General features: G+C 44.9%; 5 protein-coding genes across 5 annotated transcripts; 4 read left to right on the top strand and 1 right to left on the bottom strand.

Moving 5' to 3' along the window:
• Nucleotides 1-2,778: 2,778 nt before the first annotated feature.
• Nucleotides 2,779-5,083, top strand: LAJ45_04275 (uncharacterized protein; the record flags this gene model as incomplete). Its single annotated transcript, XM_046113855.1, has 4 exons — nt 2,779-2,979; nt 3,098-3,974; nt 4,037-4,131; nt 4,193-5,083. 4 exons carry the CDS (start codon nt 2,779-2,781, stop codon nt 5,081-5,083), a joined length of 2,064 nt encoding a protein of 687 aa, XP_045972957.1.
• A 1,113-nt stretch (nt 5,084-6,196) lies between these two features.
• On the top strand, nt 6,197-10,164 carry LAJ45_04274 (uncharacterized protein; the record flags this gene model as incomplete). The annotated part of the gene is made up of 8 exons (XM_046113854.1): nt 6,197-6,382; nt 6,653-6,869; nt 6,971-7,578; nt 7,632-8,020; nt 8,080-8,462; nt 8,515-8,676; nt 8,746-9,889; nt 9,957-10,164. The coding sequence occupies 8 exons, from the start codon at nt 6,197-6,199 to the stop codon at nt 10,162-10,164; spliced, it is 3,297 nt and encodes a 1,098-aa protein (XP_045972956.1).
• A 1,333-nt stretch (nt 10,165-11,497) lies between these two features.
• On the top strand, nt 11,498-12,630 carry LAJ45_04273 (uncharacterized protein; the record flags this gene model as incomplete). Its single annotated transcript, XM_046113853.1, has 2 exons — nt 11,498-12,376; nt 12,448-12,630. The coding sequence occupies 2 exons, from the start codon at nt 11,498-11,500 to the stop codon at nt 12,628-12,630; spliced, it is 1,062 nt and encodes a 353-aa protein (XP_045972955.1).
• Nucleotides 12,631-13,234: 604 nt separating this feature from the next.
• Nucleotides 13,235-13,987, bottom strand: LAJ45_04272 (uncharacterized protein; the record flags this gene model as incomplete). Its single annotated transcript, XM_046113852.1, has 3 exons — nt 13,235-13,241; nt 13,402-13,660; nt 13,726-13,987. The coding sequence occupies 3 exons, from the start codon at nt 13,985-13,987 to the stop codon at nt 13,235-13,237; spliced, it is 528 nt and encodes a 175-aa protein (XP_045972954.1).
• A 1,322-nt stretch (nt 13,988-15,309) lies between these two features.
• LAJ45_04271 (uncharacterized protein) lies at nt 15,310-22,502 on the top strand (the record flags this gene model as incomplete). Its single annotated transcript, XM_046113851.1, has 9 exons — nt 15,310-15,579; nt 15,653-15,778; nt 15,846-16,093; nt 16,151-16,284; nt 16,338-16,959; nt 17,018-17,198; nt 17,260-17,445; nt 17,507-17,593; nt 17,652-22,502. The coding sequence occupies 9 exons, from the start codon at nt 15,310-15,312 to the stop codon at nt 22,500-22,502; spliced, it is 6,705 nt and encodes a 2,234-aa protein (XP_045972953.1).
• Nucleotides 22,503-24,225: the final 1,723 nt, after the last annotated feature.

The following is a 24,225-nucleotide window of genomic DNA, read 5'->3' as shown; positions in this document are numbered from 1 at the left end:
AATATTTTTAAGTCTACCTAGCTAGCTACATAGCTTTTGAACCTTGGAATTAACCACTCAGCTCAAACCACTAACAGAGCGCGTGTAGCGCATATGCATATGCATGGCTTATATTTATAAGTACATGTATACATGTACTTATAAGTACTATAATTCGGGACCTAGTAGAGCCATCCCAGGCTTTGCATACTCTCTATACATGTCTTCAGGAGCGCTCCTTATATTATAGGACATATGAGTAAGATTTGTTTGAGACATAGTAATTCATGATTGCACATCGACCCGAAACCTTTATTCAAAGAATTTTGGTCAATCCTCTTGCTCAGAGGGTGGTCATACAAAGTGTTATAATATACCACAGTATGGAAATATCTAACTACAAATTTCTCTTTATAGTTGTTCTTATCCGACTTTTGATATCACCACTTGGACACGTGAGCTTCTAGACTGGGCCGGGGGTGCCAAAATTTTGCGGACACGGCTGTACTTTAGTTGATGCAAAAATGCCTGGGTCATAAACTATCACTCGGTATTACCTGGCCTTCAAGTCGGAAAACATAAATACATCGAGATGGGCCGGAACGATAAAGCGTGTACTCACTCGTGACTCATAAAACACAGTGCATAGGCTGTAAATCTTAGTGCGAGCTATATCTGTAACCGAAGTAAGAGCCAATATATTCGCGGCGCTCCATCGATTCGAGGCTCGTGATTATAGTGATCTAAGTACATATATATACATAGCCATATACTGCCGGTTACATATAGTACTTGTATATATGACCTTAAGTTAGTACATACACTTTATACTTTATACTTACATGTATGATTGGATAAGACATGTAGGTCTATAATTTATGAATTCTGGTATTGGGTCCAGATCTAGATACCTATAGCTACATATTACGCATGCTAATACATGTAATTTGGATTACAGATCGACTCAAAGTTACAACTATGGTGCGCCCACGCTTAAAGGTAGCGGATCGCGACGAAATGTCAATGGCTTATAACTTTGTGACGAAAAATCGTAAAAAAAAGCGTAATGATAGAACTCTAGTACTAGTGATGAAGTTTAGTTCTATCATTGCAGAATTTTAATATCTGTCTGGGTTGTAAAGCCTTAGGAAGTTGAAATTGTGTATTTTTGTATGTAAAATGCGCCAAGACTGAACAAAGTGGAACAGTATTATACCCATTTATACCCCCAGAAAAGCAAACCTGACTGATCCGTGGCAGTAATGCAGCAGAATGGCTAGGAATGGGCCCTCTTATTGGCCCATGAGGCCCTATTGCAGCCACAATTGTTCCACTTCCGTATGCCACCATATCACCTTTAAGAGTGTGCGCACCATACATGTACTTCTAATTGATTGTACATTTATGGAAAGTTTCCGGAGGGCTCAAAACTGTGATGATGTGATATCGATCGCGACCTTAATTAAGCCACGAGTGAAGAATTCGGAAATTTCTGTGAAGTCTCCCCGCCCCCCCGCCCCCCCCCCCCAAAAAAAAAAAAAAAAAAAAAAGACTCGAAAGTTGGATTAAACTGAAAGGCTTTTTTTACATACAACCCTTATCGACCATTGCAAGGATATACTAGCCCACTAGCCCGGCCGTAATAAAACTCATCATGTCTGGATCATCAAGGTCTAACTAAATCGCTTGCTGAGATCTCAGATCTAGACTTGATTATAAATCTAGATCTAGAGTACCATAGTACATGTACTTATATATGTACATATATACTATGTATCAAATCATACATGTATGCGCGTATATGTATTAAAACTATAGTTTATACATGTACAGCACATACGTATATTATATAATAATAATAATACATATATTAGACAGTATCTGACAGGAGGGAGTTGCATGTTTGTATGTAGATCGGTACTTATTATATGTATACATATATGTACCTACTATATAAGTAGCGCCTACTCCTCTACAGCTATAATATATATAATAGTAGACCTTTGGGAATCAATAAGAAAGCGGGTGACTTAATAGTACCTCCGATTTCATGTTGACTTCCCTGTGACACAAGCTACATGTATACATGTACTTAGCTAGCAGATCTCGAACTCCATATCTAAGTCTAAAAGTGTCACTTCCATATGATTGTCCGCGGCTGGTTCTTTGTAGCTGTGTCGTTTTACACCCCAAGACCCCGCGCGACTTTAAACCTGTATGCTATTGGGTCGCTTTATGTTGAAAGATCGGGCTAGTCGACATATTTGCATACTCAATATTTTAAGAATTCTCACGCTTGAGATTCCCCAAAAGTTGCAAAAGGTTCTCCCGAGTGATTTCTTATGACACCCCCTCACTGCACCCCCACTCAGCATCGCAGTTTCCCCTGCACCTGCTGCAGGTACTAGAACTCGGTAGTTAGAAGCACCATATATGTAGTCTATATCTAATCCAAAGATCGAGAGATACACTGCATCCCCAAATTAGGGTTAGGGCACGTATTGAATACTGATTCACCCGACTCTGTGGAAATCTTTAAAAGGGGATGAGTCCGTCTGGAGAGGGGCTTTTCGTGCCAAGAACCAGGGATCTCTCCTTATTGAGGCGCTTTGGCCGTGGGCGGCGACAAGTATGCTAAACAGACCACACATGCCCTCGTTCGTCCGTCGGCAACCAACTCATCTCTTCTTGTCGGTCGTCTTACTTCTCCCTTCTTTTCCCCATCCTTCCCCGCTCTCTGTCTCTATCTCCTGATCTTCTTCTTTGATCGTTCTATCTAACCCACCCTCGCTATTCATCATGTCAACTATTGGAGGAGGAGGAGGGGGAGGTGCCTTTAGAGGCAACCAACGGCCTGGTAATCAAGGGCGCTCTGGAACCCCCAGCTTCCCCTCCAACCCCTCCACTACCCCTGCACCCGCCAGTCCTGCCGCCGCTGCTCCCCAATCTGAACTCTCAGGAATGACTGATAGTAGGAAAAGGCAGAGTAAAAGAGACGAGGTTTGTTCTTCAACCCTTTTATTACTTAATCCTTCTACCCGGCAACCGAGAGAAGAGGCATTTCTTTAGCTCATCCGGCCACCCAAGTATTAACATGTTATATCTCTCGATCAAATAGGCAATACGCCGTAAGATCGAAAATGACCTCAACAAAAAGAAGCACACTGGCGCTCCCAGGTCTCGCCAAACCCGAAAGATTGCTCCAGGCACAGTCATGGCCCTACGCCCCTCCCAAGCGCTTCAAATCAAGCCGAACACTACCGTAGCAGAGGCTGCTCAGATTATGGCCGCAAAGCGTGAAGATTGCGTTCTTGTTACCGATGAAGAAGATAGAATTGCCGGTATCTTTACAGCAAAGGATCTTGCATTCCGTGTTGTCGGGCAAGGAATCGACGCCCGAGATGTTACTATTGCTTCCATTATGACCAAGAATCCACTTTGTGCGCGGACCGATACATCTGCGACAGATGCTCTAGACCTTATGGTTAGGAAAGGGTTCCGGCATTTGCCAGTTATGGATGAAAATGCGGATATTTCGGGTATCCTGGATATCACAAAGTGCTTTTACGAAGCAATGGAAAAACTCGAACGTGCTTATGCTTCTTCAAGGAAGCTCTACGATGCTCTCGAAGGTGTCCAGTCCGAGTTGGGATCATCTCAACCCCAGCAAATTATTCATTATGTTGAGGCCTTGAGACAGAAGATGTCCGGCCCAAATTTGGAATCTGTATTGGATGGAAACCCGCCGACAGTTGTCAACGTCCGGACTACAGTCAGAGAAGCTGCTGCTTTGATGAGAGAACATCACACAACTGCGGTTTTGGTACAGGATAATGGAAACATCACGGGTATTTTTACTAGCAAAGATGTGGTTTTGAGAGTTATCGCTGCAGGCTTGGACCCAGGAAACTGTAGTGTTGTTAGGGTTATGACACCGCACCCCGATTTCGCACCATTGGATATGAGTATCCAAGCTGCCCTCAGGAAAATGCATGGTGAGTTAGCTGAACCAATAGAGCATGGGTGCCCGGGATTAAACACTGATAGCAACGGACAGATGGACATTACTTGAACCTTCCGGTTATGAACGACAGCGGCGAAATCGTGGGCATGGTTGATGTCTTGAAATTGACATATGCTACACTAGAGCAGGTAAAATATTCGCAAAGATGTGTAATACCTCTGAAGAATTCGGGACTGACATACCGAGTAGATAAACTCTATGGGTACCGGCGACAGCGAAGGGCCTGCTTGGAACAAATTTTGGCTTTCTCTTGATAACGATTCTGAATCGGTCGTGTCCGACAGCACCAGGCACACAGCATCCCGTAATAATATTGGGGGGCCATCATCGCCCGTCACCGGACATAGACATGGTGCCAGCAGTATGGAGCGTGGTTTATCTATGGAACGCGCTGAAAGCAGTGTTCTTTTCCCTACTGACTCTGCATCCCATCATGGTGGTGATTCCCCAGGGGGCTCTCAAATGATGCCCTTAGGTTCAAACCCTCTCGACACACCATTCCCTTTTAAGTTCAAGGCACCAAGTGGGCGTATCCACCGTGTCCAGGTTGCACCCAGCGGCGGTCTTGGAGAACTTCTAGGAGCTGTAGTAGAAAAACTCGGACATGAGGTTATTCAGGTCGGCGGAGAGCCAACCTTTGGCCCGGACGGAAAGCTCGAGGAACAAGGCTTTGCGATGAGTTACGTTGATAGCGAGGGGGATGTTGTTTCGATCACCTCCGACAGGGATCTGGTAGATGCGGTGGATATGGCCAGACAGGGAGGGAGGGACAAGGTTGATCTCTATGTTCACGATCCAGACAAGCCGGCGGTCCCGGCAACCGTCGAGCCAAGGCCTGAGTCTGTGGCGCATGCCACCCCCCCTAGGAAAAGAAAGGGCGGACGTAGGCGCCACGATGATAGTGAAGAAGACTCCGATGTTGAGGGAAATGTCCCAATAAGCAGGAGGTCCCATCAGCCAGCTCCGCAACCACTAAAGCCAGAACTTATTCCTGGGGTTCCAAACGATTTGATCTTGCCTGGGGCCATCGTCACCCTCGCTGTGGCTATAGTTGCCGTTTTCGCGATGTCACGAAAATAATATGTTGAGTGACTAGGATATTTTGTACAGGAGGGCATATTGGTAAAACTGCTGAAAGATTATGTCCGGAGCAGGAGCGCCAGCCCTGGAGCGGTGTTTTGGGTTATCTAGGATAGTATGCCCATAGCAACTTGTAGAGGTTTTTCTTTTCTGCTTCTGGATACCGAAACTACGTGAGACCCATTTTAAGCTATTATGACGGGTTTCAAGAGCTTCCCCATTCTTCTCATCCAATTTCCGCTGTATCTCATATGAGCCGAGCGTTTTCTGTAATTGACTTTATTCCTGATTTCATGCGGCCTCCACCCTATTAGCGTTCTCTTAAGACCATTTCCTTTACGTTTTTTTCTTTTCTTTTTTAGCATGGCCGTACAAGTTTATCTGATTTTTCTTGGGTTTGATCTTTTGTTCCTTTATGTCTTTCTAATGCGATCTACATATCATCTCTATTTGCGACAAGAACATATAAGATACATGTTGCACTCAGCAGTGTGAAAAAGGCATGTTACAATCCATGTAATTTTGGCGGGGTTGCCAGTGCGGCTGCTGCCACAAGCAATGCCAAGACACAACAGTCCAATCCGCAAAAAAAGTGGAAACCCTCAAAGCAGGACAAATAGGAAGAAAACAAAAGACAGCCGTGAAAAGACCTTCTTCTGCCTTAACCATCAAAGGTTGAACGTCCAGCGTCTAACGTCCAGCGTCCAACGTTCAACATTTTTGCTTGCCCTCTCATTATCTCATATTTGTCTCCTCTCGGTGCAACAGCTGCTACCGTAGATCCCCCTCCTTTCGTGTTGTCTGTGTTCATTCTCGCCGACGCAGTCTAAAACGCACACCGCACTACACACCTCCATACGCACGTCAGAAATTACACATCTACAACACACAACACCTATTCCACTCCATTCCACTTCCCCTCCCCCATCTCTCATTGTCTCCTCCATCTTCTCTTCCTCTCTCAGCTCTCTCATTCGTCCTCCACTAGTTCTACCGGTTATTTCCTTCTCTCTAGCCCTAAACAACGAACAGTGTTCCCTTCTTTTCTTTTCTCTTTATTTATTTTCTTTTAAACGTTTTGATCTTCAGCCACGTACCCATAAAGCTGCAGCAATGTCATCACAGCTGCCCCCACAAGTCATGCTGGCACTCCAGCAGCTTCTCCAAGGCCTCGCATCTAGCGATAATGCCACCAGGACACAGGCAGAAGAGAGTTTGGGCAAAGAATGGATAGCCAAAAGTCCGGAAATGCTCTTGTCTGGGCTTGCTGAGCAAGTCAGAGTAGCAGATGATCCTGCTGTGAGTTTCCACATTCCCCCTCCCCCGCCCTTTCTTCTGCCTACATGTACTCGTATCCCAGCCCCCCCCCCCCCCAAATCCCTGCGTGCACACTACTGTATGTCATCTACTACTCCACTATCCCTAAAGTGGTCTTCACTTCATTTTTTTTTTTATCGTTATCGGAGTAACACCCCCATCTATCACCTCATTACCCTACCGAGTCACCAAATGTGGAAATTGAATTTTGTTCATTCATATACTCATGGATTTTTTAATTTTTTTGGATAGGCTCGAGCTTTTGCCGCAGTACTATTCCGAAGAATAGCGGCCAAGACTCGAACAGAAGGGTCCCAACCACAGGAGATGTACTTGACATTGCCCTCAAATGTGATGGTGTATATACGGGAGCTATTGCTACAATGTTTTGCCGATGAAACGGAAAAGTCCTCAAGGAATAAGATTGGTGATGCAGTAGCGGAAGTGGCTAGGCAGTTGACTGATGCTAGTACGTTGCCCAATGCTGGATTTTATCTCTTTGTTTTCATATTTCATAGTTATATTCCTTTCTGAGTTCATGGCTTTTTGGTACTAACCCAATTTGCGCAGATGTGGCATGGCCTGAGCTTTTGAATGTGTTGTTTCAGGCTAGCAAACTACCTGACCCAAGCCATCGAGAGGGTGCCTTCAGAATTTTTGCTACAACCCCCGGTATCATCGAAAAACAGCATGGAGAACTCGTGAATGGGGTTTTTGTGGCCGGCTTCGAAGACGATAATTTGAGTGTGAGGATAGCAGCTATGGAAGCATTCTCTGCATTTTTTCGATCAATCAGGAAGGCTGCACAAAAGGGGTTTTACCCATTACTTACTCATATCCTCAACGTTTTACCGCCAATTAAAGACGCCCAGGATACCGAAAACCTCTCCAGGGCACTCATGGCGCTTATAGATTTGGCAGAACTTGCTCCACTAATGTTCAAACCACTGTTCAATAATGTAGTTAAGTTTGGGATTTCGGTGGTTCAAGATAAGGATTTAGGAGATCAAGCGCGACAAAACGCATTGGAGTTGCTGGCTACATTCGCTGATAACGCGCCAATAATGTGCAAAAAGGATCCTATTTACACTTCGGAGATGGTGACACAGTGCTTGAGTTTAATGACCGATATCGGTAATGACGATGACGACGCAAGCGAATGGAACGAATCTGATGATGTAAGTTCCGTATTAACCTTTACTGACCTGGCTAACTTATGAACCTCTTTTAGCTCGATATGGATGAAAGTGACCTTAACCACGTTGCTGGTGAGCAATGTATGGATCGCCTAGCAAACAAACTTGGAGGCTCCGTGCTACTTGCGCCAACATTCCAATGGCTACCTAGGATGATGACCTCATCTGCGTGGCGTGATCGCCATGCTGCTTTGATGGCCATCTCTGCCATTTCAGAAGGTTGTAGGGACATGATGGAACAAGAGTTAGACAAAATTTTGGATTTGGTTGTCCCGGCATTGAGAGACGCCCATCCTCGCGTAAGGTGGGCAGGATGCAACGCCTTGGGCCAAATGAGCACAGATTTTGCTGGCCCGATGCAGGAAAAGCATCACCAGGTCGTTCTAAGCAACATTATCCCTGTTCTGGAATCTCCTGAGCCAAGGTAACAAAAACACCAGAAAAAAGGCCAATTCGATTACTAATCTTATTTCAAATATATAGAGTCCAGTCTCATGCTGCAGCTGCTTTAGTCAACTTCTGCGAGGAGGCCGAGAAGGAGATCTTGGAGCCCTATCTTGACGAGCTCTTGCGGTGCTTGCTGGCCCTGCTGACCAATGATCAGAAACGCTATGTCCAGGAGCAGGCATTGTCAACGATTGCTACCATTGCGGACTCAGCAGAAGCTGCGTTCTCCAGATATTATGATACATTAATGCCTCTACTTTTCAACGTTTTGAACAGACCGCAAGATCCTGAATCGAAGGACCTTCGACTATTGAACGCTAAGGCTATGGAGTGCGCTACTTTGATCGCTTTGGCTGTTGGAAGGGAAAGATTGGGCGATGATGCGGTTCAGTTGGTTCAGGTTCTCGGTCGTATTCAACGTATGTGAACCTATGAGGTTTTGGGTTTTTTTTGATGCTAACTTGATCATAGAAAATGTAACTGATCCCGATGACCCACAAGGGTCCTACCTGCTTCACTGCTGGGGCCGTATGTGCCGTGTTATGGGCAATGATTTCCTGCCATATCTTACCGCTGTTATGCCACCTCTTCTGGAGCTTGCTAGCGCAAAGGCAAATGTTCAATTGCTTGATGGTCAGTACCTATCCAGGATCTGGTTTTTATATCTCTAATGTTTTATAACTTCTTTTTTTTTTTTTTTAGATGACGAGCACATTGCACAGGTGGAACAAGAAGAGGGCTGGGAACTTCTCCCTGTCCGAGGTAAATACATTGGTATCAAGACATCTGCATTGGATGACAAGTATATGGCTATCGAGCTCTTGGTTATCTATGCCCAACAGTTGGAGGCTGCATTCGAGCCTTACGTCAATACCGTGATGACAAACATTGCTCTTCCTGGTCTTGGTTTCTTCTTCAACGATGCAGTTCGTGTGGCCTCGGCGAGATGTGTGCCTCAACTCCTTAACTCAATAAAGAAAGCCCACGGGCCTTCTTCCCGGCAACTGGCAGAAATTTGGCAACCCACAGTTCATAAGATTCTCGAAGTGCTCAACTCGGAACCTGCTGTTGAGACATTGGCTGAGCTGTACCAATGCTTCTATGAATCAGTCGAAGTTGTTGGGCGGGGTTGCTTAACCCAGGAGTTGATGGCTACCTTTATCGAGCGCGCAGAAAATGCTTTGATAGAATACCAAGGACGAGTGGTTGGACGACTGGAAGAACAAAGCAAACCGGAGGAGGAGAGGGAAGATACTGAAGAAATGCTTTATGCTATTGAGGATGATCAGACTCTTATTTCGGACATGAACAAGGCTTTCCACACAGTCTTTAAGAACCAGGGTGTATCTTTCTTACCTCAGTGGGAACGGTTGCTCCCTTACTATGATGCTTTTATCACCAATGCGGATCCTACTCAGAGACAGTGGGCACTTTGCATGATGGATGATGTTCTTGAGTTCTGTGGACCGGAGGCGTGGAAGTACCAAGCTCACTTCGTCCAGCCTCTAATCGATGGATTGTCAGATAATATCCCTGCAAACAGACAGGCAGCAGCCTATGGTGTCGGTATCGCCGCGAAAAATGGTGGTCCTCTCTTTTCTGATTTTGTGGCTGCTACTATTCCGAAGCTGTTTGAGGTTACCCAGCACCCACAAGCTAGGTCGGATGACCATGTATTTGCTACTGAAAACGCGTGCGCCTCAATTGCAAAGATTCTTCACTTCAATAACAGCAAGGTCGCCGACGTTCAAGCCGTAGTTCAGGCCTGGGTATCAACCTTACCAATAGTGAATGATGATGAGGCAGCACCGTTTGCGTACACATTTTTGGCCGAGTTGATCGATCAGTATGACTCTCTAATCTCGATTCTTTCCTTCTCCCATCATTCTGAATGCTGATTAAAAGTGCTACAGAAAAAACCCGGCTGTGATGAATCAAGTCCCACAGATCTTCGATTCTGTTCTCCAGGCGCTGGATGCCGAGACTATTCAAGGACAAACCGCAGAGAGAGTCGTTGCAGTTACGAAGAACTTGTTCAGCACTGCGGGGGTCTCAATCTCTCAGATTCTAGGCTCAATGCCTGTTGAGCGACACAACGCGGCTCGCCGTTATTTCGCATAACTTTGGGTGGATTACTAGATATTCTGTAGGGTCTGTGAGACGCGTGGCCAAAAGTTTAGCATGTATTTTTTCCCTTCTCTGTTCTTGACCTATAGTAGTTACTCTTCCTCATCTCTCCCGATTCTTGAATCCATTTTTCTACGAGTTTTCCTGGTTTAGAGCGGGCTCCTTTTTGTGTAATTCTTGAAAGATAAAGGTGTTTGCTCCAGATCTAAAGGGTGGAGCGGTTGAGTTACAGCGGTCTAGGATTATTTATATCTATCTGTGTGGGCGAGTTTGGTGGGAGGGATGTTTTCTTATGTGGCTGTCATTTTTCATCTGCGTGTGGGTTTAGGGGAAGGGAAGATATGGTAACACCCCTATGAGTTTTTATTCTATCTCTAGAATTTGTCGATCTTCAGATTGGCATGAGGGGTATCTTTAAACAAGATTCATATTATCTTTCCTTTCCTTGCTTTTCTTTTGGTGTTTACTGGAAAGGTGGTATTTGATCGGATGGGTAATCGTATCAAACTTTTTTTTCTTTTTGTTTTTTTAATCAGCGATGATTATGACGATGAAATCAGAATGGGCTTTGAGCAATTTATTTTGGAATATTTAAAATTTGCTTAGTGTTGATTGGATGAATTGATAGAAATGTCATAATATAGAAATAATAGTCCGTCATCGATATGCACTCGCTCGTTCCAATAGGTATTTTGTGTGGATTCGACGTCTCACATGTGATGACCAGCGCCATTCAGAACGGAACCCCGCACCATACGGCTTGCTTTTAAGGTTTAGGAGACTTGCTGGATGCCAACAAAATCGCCAAGAAACGGCAGATTCACCAACGATCTCCACAGGGTTCGGGAATGATGCTTCCGCTTCCGCACGTACTTTTACTTAGTTACAAATAAGTATTGGGAAATTGACCTTTTAAGTATGTAGCTACATGTAGGTACTCAAGCTTAACAACCACATGTACGTACATACATGAATCCTCGAAATCACAGTTCAATCATATTTCACGTGAATAGTCTATTATGCGGATTATGCGGGCTTGTTTGTTCTTATTTCTAGGGCTGGGGGACAACACATAAGCAATAGCCGTGGAGTGAAGATCATATCCTGTTTCGATGTATGTACATACAAACAGAGCGAATTGATCAATACCTACCTTACCATACCTCAAGTCCAACCATCCAACCATCCAGGCCAACAATTAAAACACCCTTCGTTCCCACATTTCTTCTTCTTGTTGTTGTCCTGCGATATGACATGATCTGACGTCCTTTTGTTTTCTTTTTGTTATTGCTTGCTTGTTTGTACCTGCAAAACAGCCCTGGACACCATGAGCAGTGAGCGTAGCGACGCCGAAGCTCTACTACCGCCGCATATGAGTACAGAAGAGTACGCTGCCTATACTCACTTCTCCTCCCCAAAGATGACGACAATGAGTACTACCATCAGTACCAACATAGCTACTACAGCTCCCACAACGAACTACTTTTCACCACTGAAACGGAAGCGCGACAGATCACCCCTTGGGGTTCCTGAGACTCCATGGCGACTTCAGCCAGCGCTCACGGATGAGGACGATGAGGCTACCGATGTGGAGACTGCGGACGATCTGGAGGTTATTACCCCGAGTAGTGGTCAGGCATCGCCAAGGTCGAGGAGGCTTGCAAGTCAGTTGGAGGATTTGAATCTATCAGTAGCTAGACCAATATTTACGAGCGGAGACTTGGGGATTGCTACAGCCGCTACCACAATGACGACGGGGCAGCCGGCGGCCAAGAAACCAAAAAACAAGACGAGATTAATAGCTACCACGATGACAAAAGCAGGGAATAGAAGTGTCGGGGTATTAACAAAGAATAACGATGGTGATTCATCGATGGATGGGAGCGAGAATGGACATATCCAGTCGGCAGAGGTTACCGCTAAAGAAAAAGGTGGGGTAGAATGGGTGGATGAGCCACCTTTAGCAACCAGGAGTGTTTCAAATGGAGGTGATGAAATGGAGGAAGATCGTAATAATAATAATCACACAAAGCGGGCGCGCCTGCGCTCACCCCCATTATCGAGAATGGATACGGGAGAGGGCGATGAAGCTGTGGTCATGGACGAGAACGAGGATGTAGATTCTAATGATACGGAGCAGCTTGGGATTGGATATCGCCCAACACCTACTCAACGTTATGTCAGGTCTCAGAAGCGGATGCAGCAGGTATGTGCATTTGCTCATGGGGCATTTCGTCGCCATGTGGATAGCCGACTGATATTGATCTCATTGAGCAGATCAAGGAATACAAGGCTAGAATATCGAAAGAGGCCCGTGAGAAGAGGAGCGAGTCGAGACGGAGAAGAAGAAGCTTCCCGGAACGACAGCAGGTGGCGGCGGGTGAAAGCGCACAAAATGAAGGTTCAGATGAAGGCGGCAGGAAGAAGACTGTCCAGTTCAAAATCGACCCTGTAGTATAGCTGACCTGGCATCGTTGGTTTGAGTGCACTGTGGCCTGCACGATCAACTACATATTTATACACCACCACCCAGAATTCAATTGGAGTTGGTAGGTCAACAAACATCTGTTATTTTATTTTCTGTCTGATACTTAGTGGTGAGGAGGGTTGGCGTTGTTGGAAATCTTCAAGGTATTATATCTCTTTGTATAGGTACATATTGTTACAGCTCTGTGTTCAATATCATGTGGGCTGGGGGCCGGTCTTGTTTGGGCGGTATGGGGGGGTTATTTGATTTTTTTTATTATTGCTTATTATGTCTTATCTAAATTTCTATTATCATTTCCTCTATCTATCCCCTGGGCCGTAACAGCCGATATTGTGGTCCTTTTGGACCAATATTTTCTTCCGGTTTTTTCACCTCGAGGTGCGCCAAGCTCTTCCAACAAAGATTCGACTGCACAGGGACGTTCGGGGGAGGCCTCTTTTCTTTTGAGCCATCTGCAATAAGCATAGCGTCCGTGACTGTTGAGATATTTCGAATTTCCACCGTTGTTGTAGGAACTTTATTACGACCGAAGGGATACACACGCAAAAACTACAATTATATGTAACTATTGTGCATTCAATTACTGCGCGATTATTGCATTCAGCCATCGAACAAAGTCAAGTATTATATGCCCTAGACCTCAATATCTTATCATTACAGCTCCTTTTATAAACTCGAGAGAAAAGCATGACGCCAATAATAGCCCTATTTACACCAAATATGTTACACCTCATTTCACTCACCAGAATTTATACCACGGCCGCATCGCCGCAATCCTGGCCGCCTCTTCGGCCTTCGCCTTCTCTTCCCGTTCAACCCTCAATTTCTCTTTTTTTTCTGCCATTTGCTTTTCCCTCTCCGCCTTCCTCCGATCAATAATCTCGATCGCCCGTTGCATCCCCGCCTTTTCCCGGTGCCGCCGGAACTGGCAGAATTCATATGTCATGAGCGAGGCACCCGCAAATGTGCCAGCCGCCCAGTTCGCCGCTCTTGGTACGGAAGCTGTTTGGCCACTTTCATCAGCCAATTGCAACTATACTTAACACCTATTATCCGAATAGCAGTACCTCCTAGAACCAGCCTCAACCCTCCGAACGCAAACCCAGTCCCAATACCATAAAGCAGTGAGTTACGGACGCACGGCTGCATATGAACATTTTTAAAGTCCTCCATTGAAATTGACTTCACAGCATCCGTGAGGGTGGCCTGCGCGGGTCGGGCATACTCGTTTGCGCCTGAGGGTGGTGCTGGCGGTGTGTAGGGTTTTTTGGGCAGGGTTGTCACGGCTTCCCGAGAGGTTTCAGCGACTTCACGGGCGTCTTCTGCCATTTTTGTGGTGGTTTGTAGAGTGAGAAGTTGTGCCCGGGATGGGTTTGGTGCGGTTGGTTTGGCGGGGTGTGGTGCATATCGTCATTGTTTTGTAGTCAATATTACGTAAGCTACGAGGCAGAGCCGAGTGAGAATTGGAGTAAATGGGCTTGGCGGGAAAGGCGGTAGGGTGTGATGGTTTCTAGGATCTGATTGTGGGGAATTTTGGACATTGGAGATCTTATATCTTGCGACCTTAGTAGAGTACATGTAGTTATGGTGATATATCACCCTTCCTGAACCTTATGAGACGCAGTAAAGGCCTCAACAGAGCAAGCAGCGGATTACAAAGCCTATAAGAACAGATAGCGAGACAGTATATATATATCCAGTCTCTCACCGAAAAATGTTCTAATGACTTTATAGATTATAAAAAGTTTCTGTATACAGTGAAGTAGCAGGTGATAACGGCCGAAAGGGGGGCAAGGGAGGAAACTGGTTCGATCATCGCGCTCTCCGTAAGAGAACATGTAGGTATAATCACATAATGCCAGGTTTACATGTAGACTTTAGCGATTACTAGCGGTTTACCCAATTACACCAATTCATGCCCGGAGACAGAGGAGTCGCCTATAGAATTGTATAAATTACCTGTGTGGGTTTAGTTCGATAATTATTCAGCGACCAGTACTTGCTGACGATATTCTATAAATCTAGCGATCCCATATCTGCATGAAACCTTGTGTATCCAGCGCATAGCCTTCGGAATAATAGGTGAAATGACCCATAGAATAATTCAACACTGCAGTGCGTCATCAGTTCTGATTCGGCACTTTACTAGTTAGAGCCTGATTTAGGAGTTAGAAAGTAGAAGTATAATCCTAACCAACACTTAGACAGAGAAATTAGTGGTCTAGTCCGCGTACTAGCAGCTAGTACGATAGTCAGGTCTAATATCACCAAAAAAACGTTGCCTAATGACGTTGGTTGACATTGGTTCCTGAAAAGCGATCACGTCCCTGCAGAGGTTAAAGTGAAAGTGATCTTGGCGGGCGCGTTAATCTCTTGGCAAGGGCTCGCGCTCTCACACGCTTAATTTTCCGCCGCGCTGTCAACCCTAACCCATAAGATTTACAGACGCGACAACCTTAAGGGCCAACAAGCTCATGTTGGCACCCAAGGAGAAGGTTTGAAACACAGAAGCCTGTCAATTATACACCTCATTAGCATACCTTCATGATTATTGATCTACGATTCTCACCCATAGGCTCAACTAATACACACATCACTGCTATCACCATCTCACTTGTGCCCGCGCACCCCCTTCATCCATTCCTCAATCTATGGCTTCACGACCACGGGGAACAAACTTTCGGGGCCGTGGTGGCTCTCGAGGTGGTAAGGGCGGCGAATTTGGCTCTGGTGCAAGAGCGGGCGGTCGGTATAAGAAGACGAAAACGATCGATGCGAAGTCACTACTAGCTACGGATGGAACGTCGGTGGAGGAGAAGTTTGAGAATACGAAGCTTGCCAACGAAATCGATGATAGGATGGGATTTGAGCGATTCGAATCTGGGTCTAGAAAGATCGGATGGCTGATCAATATGCATGCGGTGAGTTTGGCTCTTGAAAACAATGAGGGAGCCATGCCCGGAGGTGCTTGGGGCTAATTGAACCGTGTGATAGACGACGATTGAAGACGACCAAGTCGTAGGTGGGAAGGCAGGGATGGACTATTATTTTCTAGACGATTTCGGAGGCTCATTCAAAGCTACTGTCATGTACGATCCATATTTCTTGATCGCGACAAAGGTATGGAGTTCAAGGACTCCGATCCAAATTATGACAGAAACACTGATAGTATATCCCGCGGTTATAGCTCGGCTTTGAAGGAGAAGTAGAAGAATGGCTACGCCGAAAATTCGAGGGTGTCGTCAAAAAGATGTCTCGATTAACAAAAGAGGATCTGCAAATGCCAAACCATCTGCTAGGCTACCGGCGGACATTCATAAAGCTAGAATTTGATAACGTATCGGAATTGCTTTCCGTGCGGAAAGTTCTTATGCCCATAGCGGAGAAGAATAAAAAAAACGTCAATGCCATGGATGCTTATGCGGAGATTGTCAGGTTTGCTCTCCTCCATTTCATCGGCCATTATATATATGCTGATTATCTTTCATTAAGTGCAAATTCTGGCTTCGATTTCCTTGATGATGGTACGGATCGAAAAACGGCCGCGACTGTAGACGCCAGTGACTATATAATCGACATCCGAGAGTATGATGTTCCGTACCATGTCCGTGTAGCTATCGACCTTAGTAAGATACTTGACCCTCATATCGAGAAAAAATTCTAATACAATGGATTACAGATATCCGAGTCGGTCGCTGGTACAACGTTGAAGCAAAGCACGGGGAAGTCTCACTCTCCCTTATTGAGGACCGTTTAAAGCGTGCGGAGCCTGTTGTTATGGCTTATGACATCGAAACTACTAAACTCCCCTTGAAATTCCCTGATGCAGTAATTGACCAAATCATGATGATATCATACATGATTGAAGGTCAAGGGTTCCTCATTACCAATCGAGAAATCGTCTCACAGGATATCGAGGATTTTGAATACACCCCTCGCCCAGAATACGAGGGTCAATTCATCATCTTCAACGAACCTGACGAGAAGGCTGTAATTGAGCGCTTTTTTGAGCATATCAAGGAGGCAAAACCCACAGTAATGGTGACATATAACGGAGACTTCTTCGATTGGCCGTTTGTCGAGGCCAGAGCCAGTCTATTAGGAATTGATATGTACACTGAGATTGGGTTCCGAAAGAATAGTGAGGACGTGTACCAGAGCAATTACTGTGCGCACATGGATGCGTTTTCATGGGTAAAAAGAGATTCATATCTACCACAAGGAAGTCAGGGCCTCAAGGCGGTTACGACTGCAAAGTTGGGATATGACCCGGACGAGTTAGATCCAGAACTTATGACGAGGTTTGTCAAATCTTCTACTACCTCGTTTAGTCTAATCGAACTGACTGCAAGTGGAAAGATATGCGATAGAAAAACCGCAGACTTTGGCAGAATACTCGGTTTCCGATGCTGTGGCAACATATTACCTCTATATGAAATATGTGCATCCGTTCGTTTTTTCGCTATGTACAATTATTCCATTAGGTCCGGACGATGTGTTGAGAAAGGGCACGGGAACGTTATGTGAGATGTTATTGATGGTAAGTAGGGAAATATTCAAATCATGACATCACACTCGCTTATGTTTTCCAAATTATATAGGTGCAAGCATACCTCAAGGATATTGTTCTGCCGAATAAACATAAACAAACAGAAGAGGCTTTCTATGAGGGACATTTACTAGAGTCAGAGACATACGTGGGGGGGCATGTCGAGTCTATTGAGTGTGGGATATTTCGTTCTGATCTGCCAGTGAATTTTGTGATTGATACGAAGGCGATCGATGATGTGAGTTTGTTGTCTAATATCAACATCCCCCGCAACTTTGATGATCTAATGATGAATATAGTTAATACGAGACCTGGATGCCGCTCTATCCTTTAGTATTGTTGTGGAGGAGAAGAAAAAGGTGGAGGATGTCACGAACTACGAGGAAGTCAGGAACACCTTTTTTTCATCTGAAAATACATATGCTTACTATAAAATATCTATAGATAAAAGAACAGATTAAATCCAGGCTCATGAAGCTTAAAGAGGTCCCGATAAGAAACGAACGGCCTTCGATCTATCATTTAGACGTAGCCTCTATGTACCCAAACATTATGACTACAAATCGTCTTCAGCCTGACTCTATGATCCAAGAGTCCGACTGCGCAGCCTGCGATTTCAACCGTCCTGGAAAAACATGTGATCGACGATTACCCTGGGCCTGGCGTGGCGAATACCTTCCTGCAAAGCGCGACGAATATAACATGATTAAGCGTGCACTCGAGAATGAGCGTTTCCCACCAAGGTATCCAAACCAGCCGGCAAGAACCTGGAATGACCTTTCGAGTGAGGACCAATCGAATGCTATAAAGAAGCGATTGCAAGAATATTCTAAGAAAATCTACCATAAGATTCATGAGAGCAAAACAATCGAAAAGGAAGCCATTATCTGCCAACGCGAGAATCCTTTCTATGTGGACACGGTAAAGGATTTTCGTGATCGTCGGTATGACTTCAAAGGACAGCAGAAGGTCTGGAAGCGCAAGACAGATGATCTTGCATCTTCCGGTGCAACAGCTGGAGAAATCGACGAAGCCAAGAAAATGGTGATTCTATTTGACTCACTTCAACTTGCGCATAAAGTCATTCTCAACTCTTTCTATGGATATGTTATGAGAAAGGGATCTCGATGGTATTCGATGGAAATGGCTGGTGTAACTTGTCTTACTGGTGCACACATCATTCAGATGGCTAAGGAGTTGGTTGAACGAATAGGGCGACCATTGGAATTGGATACCGATGGTATTTGGTGTATCCTCCCAGCCACATTTCCAGAGAACTTTGCGTTCGCTTTGAAGGGTGGGAAGAAACTTCCGATTTCCTATCCTTGTGTCATGTTGAATCATCTTGTCCATGCGAAATTTACGAATCATCAGTACCAAGAACTTAAGGATCCGAAAACATTCAGATACGAGACACATAGCGAAAACAGTATTTTCTTCGAAGTAGATGGTCCGTACAGAGCTATGATCTTGCCCACATCAAAGGAAGAAGACAAAAATTTGAAGAAACGTTACGCCGTTTTCAACCATGACGGGAGCTTAGCAGAATTGAAGGGATTTGAAGTCAAACGCCGTGGTGAACTAAAGCTCATCAAGATTTTTCAGTCTCAAATCTTCAAGTTCTTTCTGGAGGGCACCACCCTAACAGAGTGTTATGAAGCGGTTGCAAAGACTGCCAACAGGTGGCTAGACGTGCTTCATCAACGCGGTTCTACCTTAGCCGACGAAGAGCTTATCGACTTGATTTGCGAGAACAGGAGCATGTCGAAGACTCTTGCAGAGTACGGCTCCCAGAAATCAACGTCTATTACCACGGCAAAAAGGCTGGCTGAGTTCTTGGGGGAGCAGATGGTGAAAGATAAGGGGTTAAATTGCAAATATATTATTTGTTCAAAACCTAGGGATGCTCCAGTTACAGAGAGAGCTATCCCAGTTGCCATTTTCTCTGCAGAGCTGTCCGTGAAGCGACATTTCTTGAGGAAGTGGTTGAAAGAGGAACCTAGCGATATGGATCCACGGGCACTCCTTGATTGGAACTACTATCTCGAGCGTTTGGGATCTGTCATCCAGAAACTCATTACCATCCCAGCCGCGCTTCAAAAAGTGCGGAATCCAGTACCGAGGGTTGCTCATCCTGAGTGGCTACAAAGGCGGATTAACATCAAAGACGACAAATTCAAACAAAAGAAAATGACAGATATGTTTGGAAAAAGAATTGCTCCAGTGAACGAGGTTGCGAGCAGCTTACAAGCTACCAGCCTAGGTGACATGGAAGACTTTGGCAACGCATCGGTAGCAAAGCCAATGTTGGTCGGGACTGCTGTAAGACTTCAAAAGAGGAAAGCTCCAGAGAGCGTTGCGCCGAACGATCCATTTGCTAGTCTGCCTGAAATCATGCCTTCAATGACCGAGGATTATCGAGAATGGCTACAGTACCAGAAGAAGAAGTGGAAACTGCAAAAGCATGCCAGGATGAGACGGAAACAACTGTTTGGTGATAGGAGCGGCCCGCAGAGCGATAAATTAGGGACCTTCTTCAGAAACCAGATAGAGTCAATGCTTTCGGGCACTTGGGAGATTCTACAGCTCAGGGCCACTAATATGCCTGGTGAAATTCGAGCTTTTATCTTGGTCGATAAAAAAGTTGTTACTTTAAAGATCAAGGTGCCCCGCCAAGTGTTCATCAATTTCAGAAACGATGATCTTCCCAGGGTTGTTGTGAAAGGATGCACAATTGAAAAAACGAATCACATTCTTCCCAATGGACATCCATCGACCAACCTTTCTAAGCTCACGGTTCCTGAAGATACATTCATCCAAGAAGCCAAAGCATTCTCTGTCATCTTCAACCACCCTAGTGTGGAAGGTGTGTATGAAACACAAGTACCACTAGAGACTCGAGTTCTGTTGGAGTTGGGCAACAATTGTACCTTTGATGATACTCAGATAGGTGTTCTTGGGAAAGGTCTTGAACACGGATTTGAATTATCGACACTCAAGGCAAAGGTTGACACTAAGCCTTACCTCCATGAGAGCCCGCTAGAATTTGGTTTCTTATATCACGTAATTGCTGGGGACCGACAAATCTTTGGACTTTTCTCGACTGCAAAAGACGAAGCCCACGTACTCGTTTATAATACCACCCGAGACGCACAAAATCTGCCGAATATGGAAAAAATATACGCTGAACAATTCTCCCGGAGATACAAAGAACAGAATGGCCCTTGGCAAACTTCATTTGATTATCCTGAGACGCTACGCTTCGATATATCGTACGTCAACACGAAAAAGAAGCTACAGAAGGGGTTGAGTGATCTCGTTAAGAAAGTTCGCTCCGAAGAGTCGAAACCGACTGTCTTAGTCATTCAATCTTCACAGAGACGAGCCTTAGTGGAAAGTGTACCTGCTTTAAATGATTTTCCGATTTTATCACTACGCTCAGATGCTTCTGACAGCAACCTTCCGCCCTTGGGTTGGCAAACTTTTGTGGCAAAACGTATCGTTACTCGTTACCTAGCCCTGGGATCCTGGATCTCTGACTACATGGAATTGGCGCGTTATGGTGATGTTCCAATCTGCAATCTCGAGAAAGATGACCCTAGCTATTTAATTGATGTTGCTTATGCTCGGCGATTACAAAATAATAATGTTGTGCTTTGGTGGTCACCTTCACCAAAACCAGATCATGGGGGGTATGAGAAGGATGATATTGTTGGAGCCTTCGAAACGGTGGAAATGCCTGCTATCAACAATCCAGGCTCTTATTCCTCGGTCTGCATCGAAATAGACGTTCGGAACCTCGCCATCAACACCATCCTTACCTCCTCCTTGATCAATGAACTTGAAGGGAGTGACTCTGTGTCCTTGAACACAGCAGCACCAACCGATGACAATCCAAGTGACGGAACCAATGTAATATTTGCCGATAATGCATTTACGACAGCCGGCGTCACTGTACTACGTGAGATGGTGAAAGCATGGTGGGCGGAAGCTTGCAAAGGGAGCCACACAGCGGACGTCATGGTTCAGCATCTAGTGCGATGGGTTGAGAATCCAGGTTCTTTTCTATACGATCGAGCCCTGCATTACTATGTTCAAACAATGTCGAAAAAGGCGCTCTTGCAATTAATGACAGATTTTCGCCGAGTTGGATCGAATGTTGTTTTTGCAAACGCGAACAAGCTTCTGGTCCAGACAACAAAAGCTGATGTAGGCAACGCGTTCGCCTACAGTGAGTACATCATAAAATCTATTCGGGCGAAGCCGCTATTCCATTTTCTAGATCTTGAAATCAAGGAGTACTGGGACTATCTCGTATGGTATGACGAGGTAAACCATGGCGGTAAAGCCTGCCAAAATATCGAGGAGGATAAAATTGAACAACCACTCAATACGATAATGCATTGGCAATTTGCAAAGTTTTTACCCGAGGCCCTTCAGAATGTTTTCAACGAGTGGGTAGTTGAGTTTGTTGAGATCATGCACAAGCAGAAGCACCCAGAACCTTCAGGATCCGATCCGTCAACCCCTAGACCTACACAAATCTACTTCAAAGTTTCAGAGGACGAGAATAGTGACAAGATTGTTCTTGGAAAGGAGTTCTCAAAACCATTGCGGAAACAAATTGGTCAATTGATTCGTCGACTTCAAGAATCGATGCTCCATTCAGAGCCCGACGTCGACTTTGAATTTCCCTCTTTGCCTGGCGCATACAAGCCGCTAAAAAACCCTGTTCTGCAATTGGTCCGGTGTCTGACAGCGGTTTTTGGCCTAGCAAAGGAAATAAATCTCGAAGCACGCGTGCTAAGGAAGGAGCTTCTTGGCATGTTTGACGTTAAAGAATTTAGCAAGGATGGCATCTTTGAGAATCCTAGCGAGTCATTAAAATTTTCTCAAGTTGTTTGTTCCAGTTGTACGATGACCCGAGATATGGATCTCTGCAAGGACGAGGACTTGATACCAGATGTGGTAGGTGAAGGAGCACATGCCCGAGAGAAAGCGTGGAAATGCCTCTTTTGCGGGACAGAGTTTGATAGACTGGCATTCGAGGAAAAGATGATCGGACAGTTGCAGCAAATGATCACGGCTTACAATGCTCAGGATCTCAAGTGTGGCAAATGCAAGCAGCTCAAAGCAAACGACTTTCAAGAGCACTGTGCTTGTTCAGGGGCGTGGGTTTTGACGATGGAAAGGGAGCTGTTGGTGAAACGTTTGAGCGTGTACAGGAGTGTTGCAGATTTCTATTCTTTCAGAATGTTGTTGGACGTTGTCGATGAGATAATCGCTGGTATATGAGGTTATGCTATTAGGGGGAAAACGGAATGGATGTAAAAGGTGTATTATTCGGAAACGGCTGGTTGTAGCATCTTGGGACGGCGTTTATCTGATTTTTATCCCTTTATTTCCTACTCTATAATTATTTAAATTGATTAGACATGTTATCACGATATCTCATGAGCATGATACTGAGCTCTTTGTCCAGATATTTACAGCCCTTGTTCACGCAGTGTAGTTATTTCTAAGCTTGCCATTTTGAATGCTACTTATAAGTATTTTCCCTGAACCAAGATTGGGGTTCTTGGTCAGTCATGCAAAGTACGTAGTAGGCCTTGCGTGCTACGGTAAGATGTAAGCTAGTACGTCTTCGTCGTATCTATTAAATAAATGAGTATTACCCAGAAAGGGATATTACAACTTGTTGATACTATAGTATTTAGTGCGTAGAGTACAAAGTAGTAGGAACGACCTAGTCTCGCGAGTATTCCCTACTTTGGTGTGATTTTTTGAAGTATATTAAGTGTTAAAAACCCATTACCACTGGTAGCAGCGGACCTCCGACTGACAGCTATTTTGAAATTTAATCTAAAATATTTGTTTGGACTCTTGTATCACAAGCTCGGCTGGTCTAGTGGTATGATTCTCGCTTAGGGTCGCACTCTAAGTCAATATGCGAGAGGTCCCCGGTTCAAACCCGGGGTCGAGCCTAACACAATCCTGTCCCTTCATTGGGGTCGGATTCAAATTTTTCCGATTATTATCGGATTGATTTTCTTGTGTAAAACTATCAGTTAAAAAACTGACCGAGATCGCTTGATTAGCTGTGTCTTTTGGATATAATCACCAAGTAACCTCTTCTACGTCTACTTCGATCCACAGAGTATATAGTATGTCGATGAAGGAATGATGCGTGCCGGGCTATGGATTTACATTATCGGCTCATGCTCCTTCACATGGAGGTTTTCTGGGTAGCAGGTCTGTGGGTGCACCGAGTACATGTATGCAGAGCACAGTACGTACGCGTGTACCTACATTCTTGAATTTTGTTTATCAATTTAATTTGGGGTTTTTAATCGGTATCTGTCACAATCGCCCCGCAGTCCTATTTTTATTTTCAGAGATCGAAGTCGCCCTTGATTGACTCCCTAGAGCAGTTCTGTTGCGGACAACTGCTATTACCAAACAATGATACTTTCCCGGGGAAAGGAGTAATACTACTAAGAAGAGTGCTAGGGAGCCCAGCATAATGGGAGGGGGGTTTGGGCGATAATCTTTCGATGACATATTTAATTTTAGGCATTTACCCTCGGTCATAAAAGATCACTCGGTTTATTGGGGCGGTGGGCCCAAAGTTCAGCTCTGATACCTAAACCGACCCCACGCGCTGCGGCATCCTAAACACAACACCCGTGAATTTAGATCATGATGTTAGCTAGGGCTGAAGTTAACAGATTCTGCAAGTAGTAGCGGTTGGTTGCATGCTTTCTCAGAGACGTACATGTAGGTATGTTTATGCAAGTGGATTTGGCATCTCAAACACACACAACACATACATGAAGTAGTTATATGACACGTGCATAGCCCACTTTCGCCCTTTGGTGTACATTACCGAATACCGAGACAAAAAGTGTTGAAATGCAAGATCGCTTGAAACCTCTGTGTCATTGGTCCTCTTAGTAAGCAGCCTAAGATCATGCGCAGTGAGACTTATCAACCCTATCAAAACTCTCTCTGGGAGCTT

This window comes from Morchella importuna (assembly GCF_003444635.1).
Source record: "Morchella importuna strain M04M26 chromosome Unknown Morimp01GS010, whole genome shotgun sequence".
Taxonomy (NCBI): domain Eukaryota; kingdom Fungi; phylum Ascomycota; class Pezizomycetes; order Pezizales; family Morchellaceae; genus Morchella; species Morchella importuna.
This window is presented reverse-complemented; position numbering and strand designations above follow the sequence as displayed.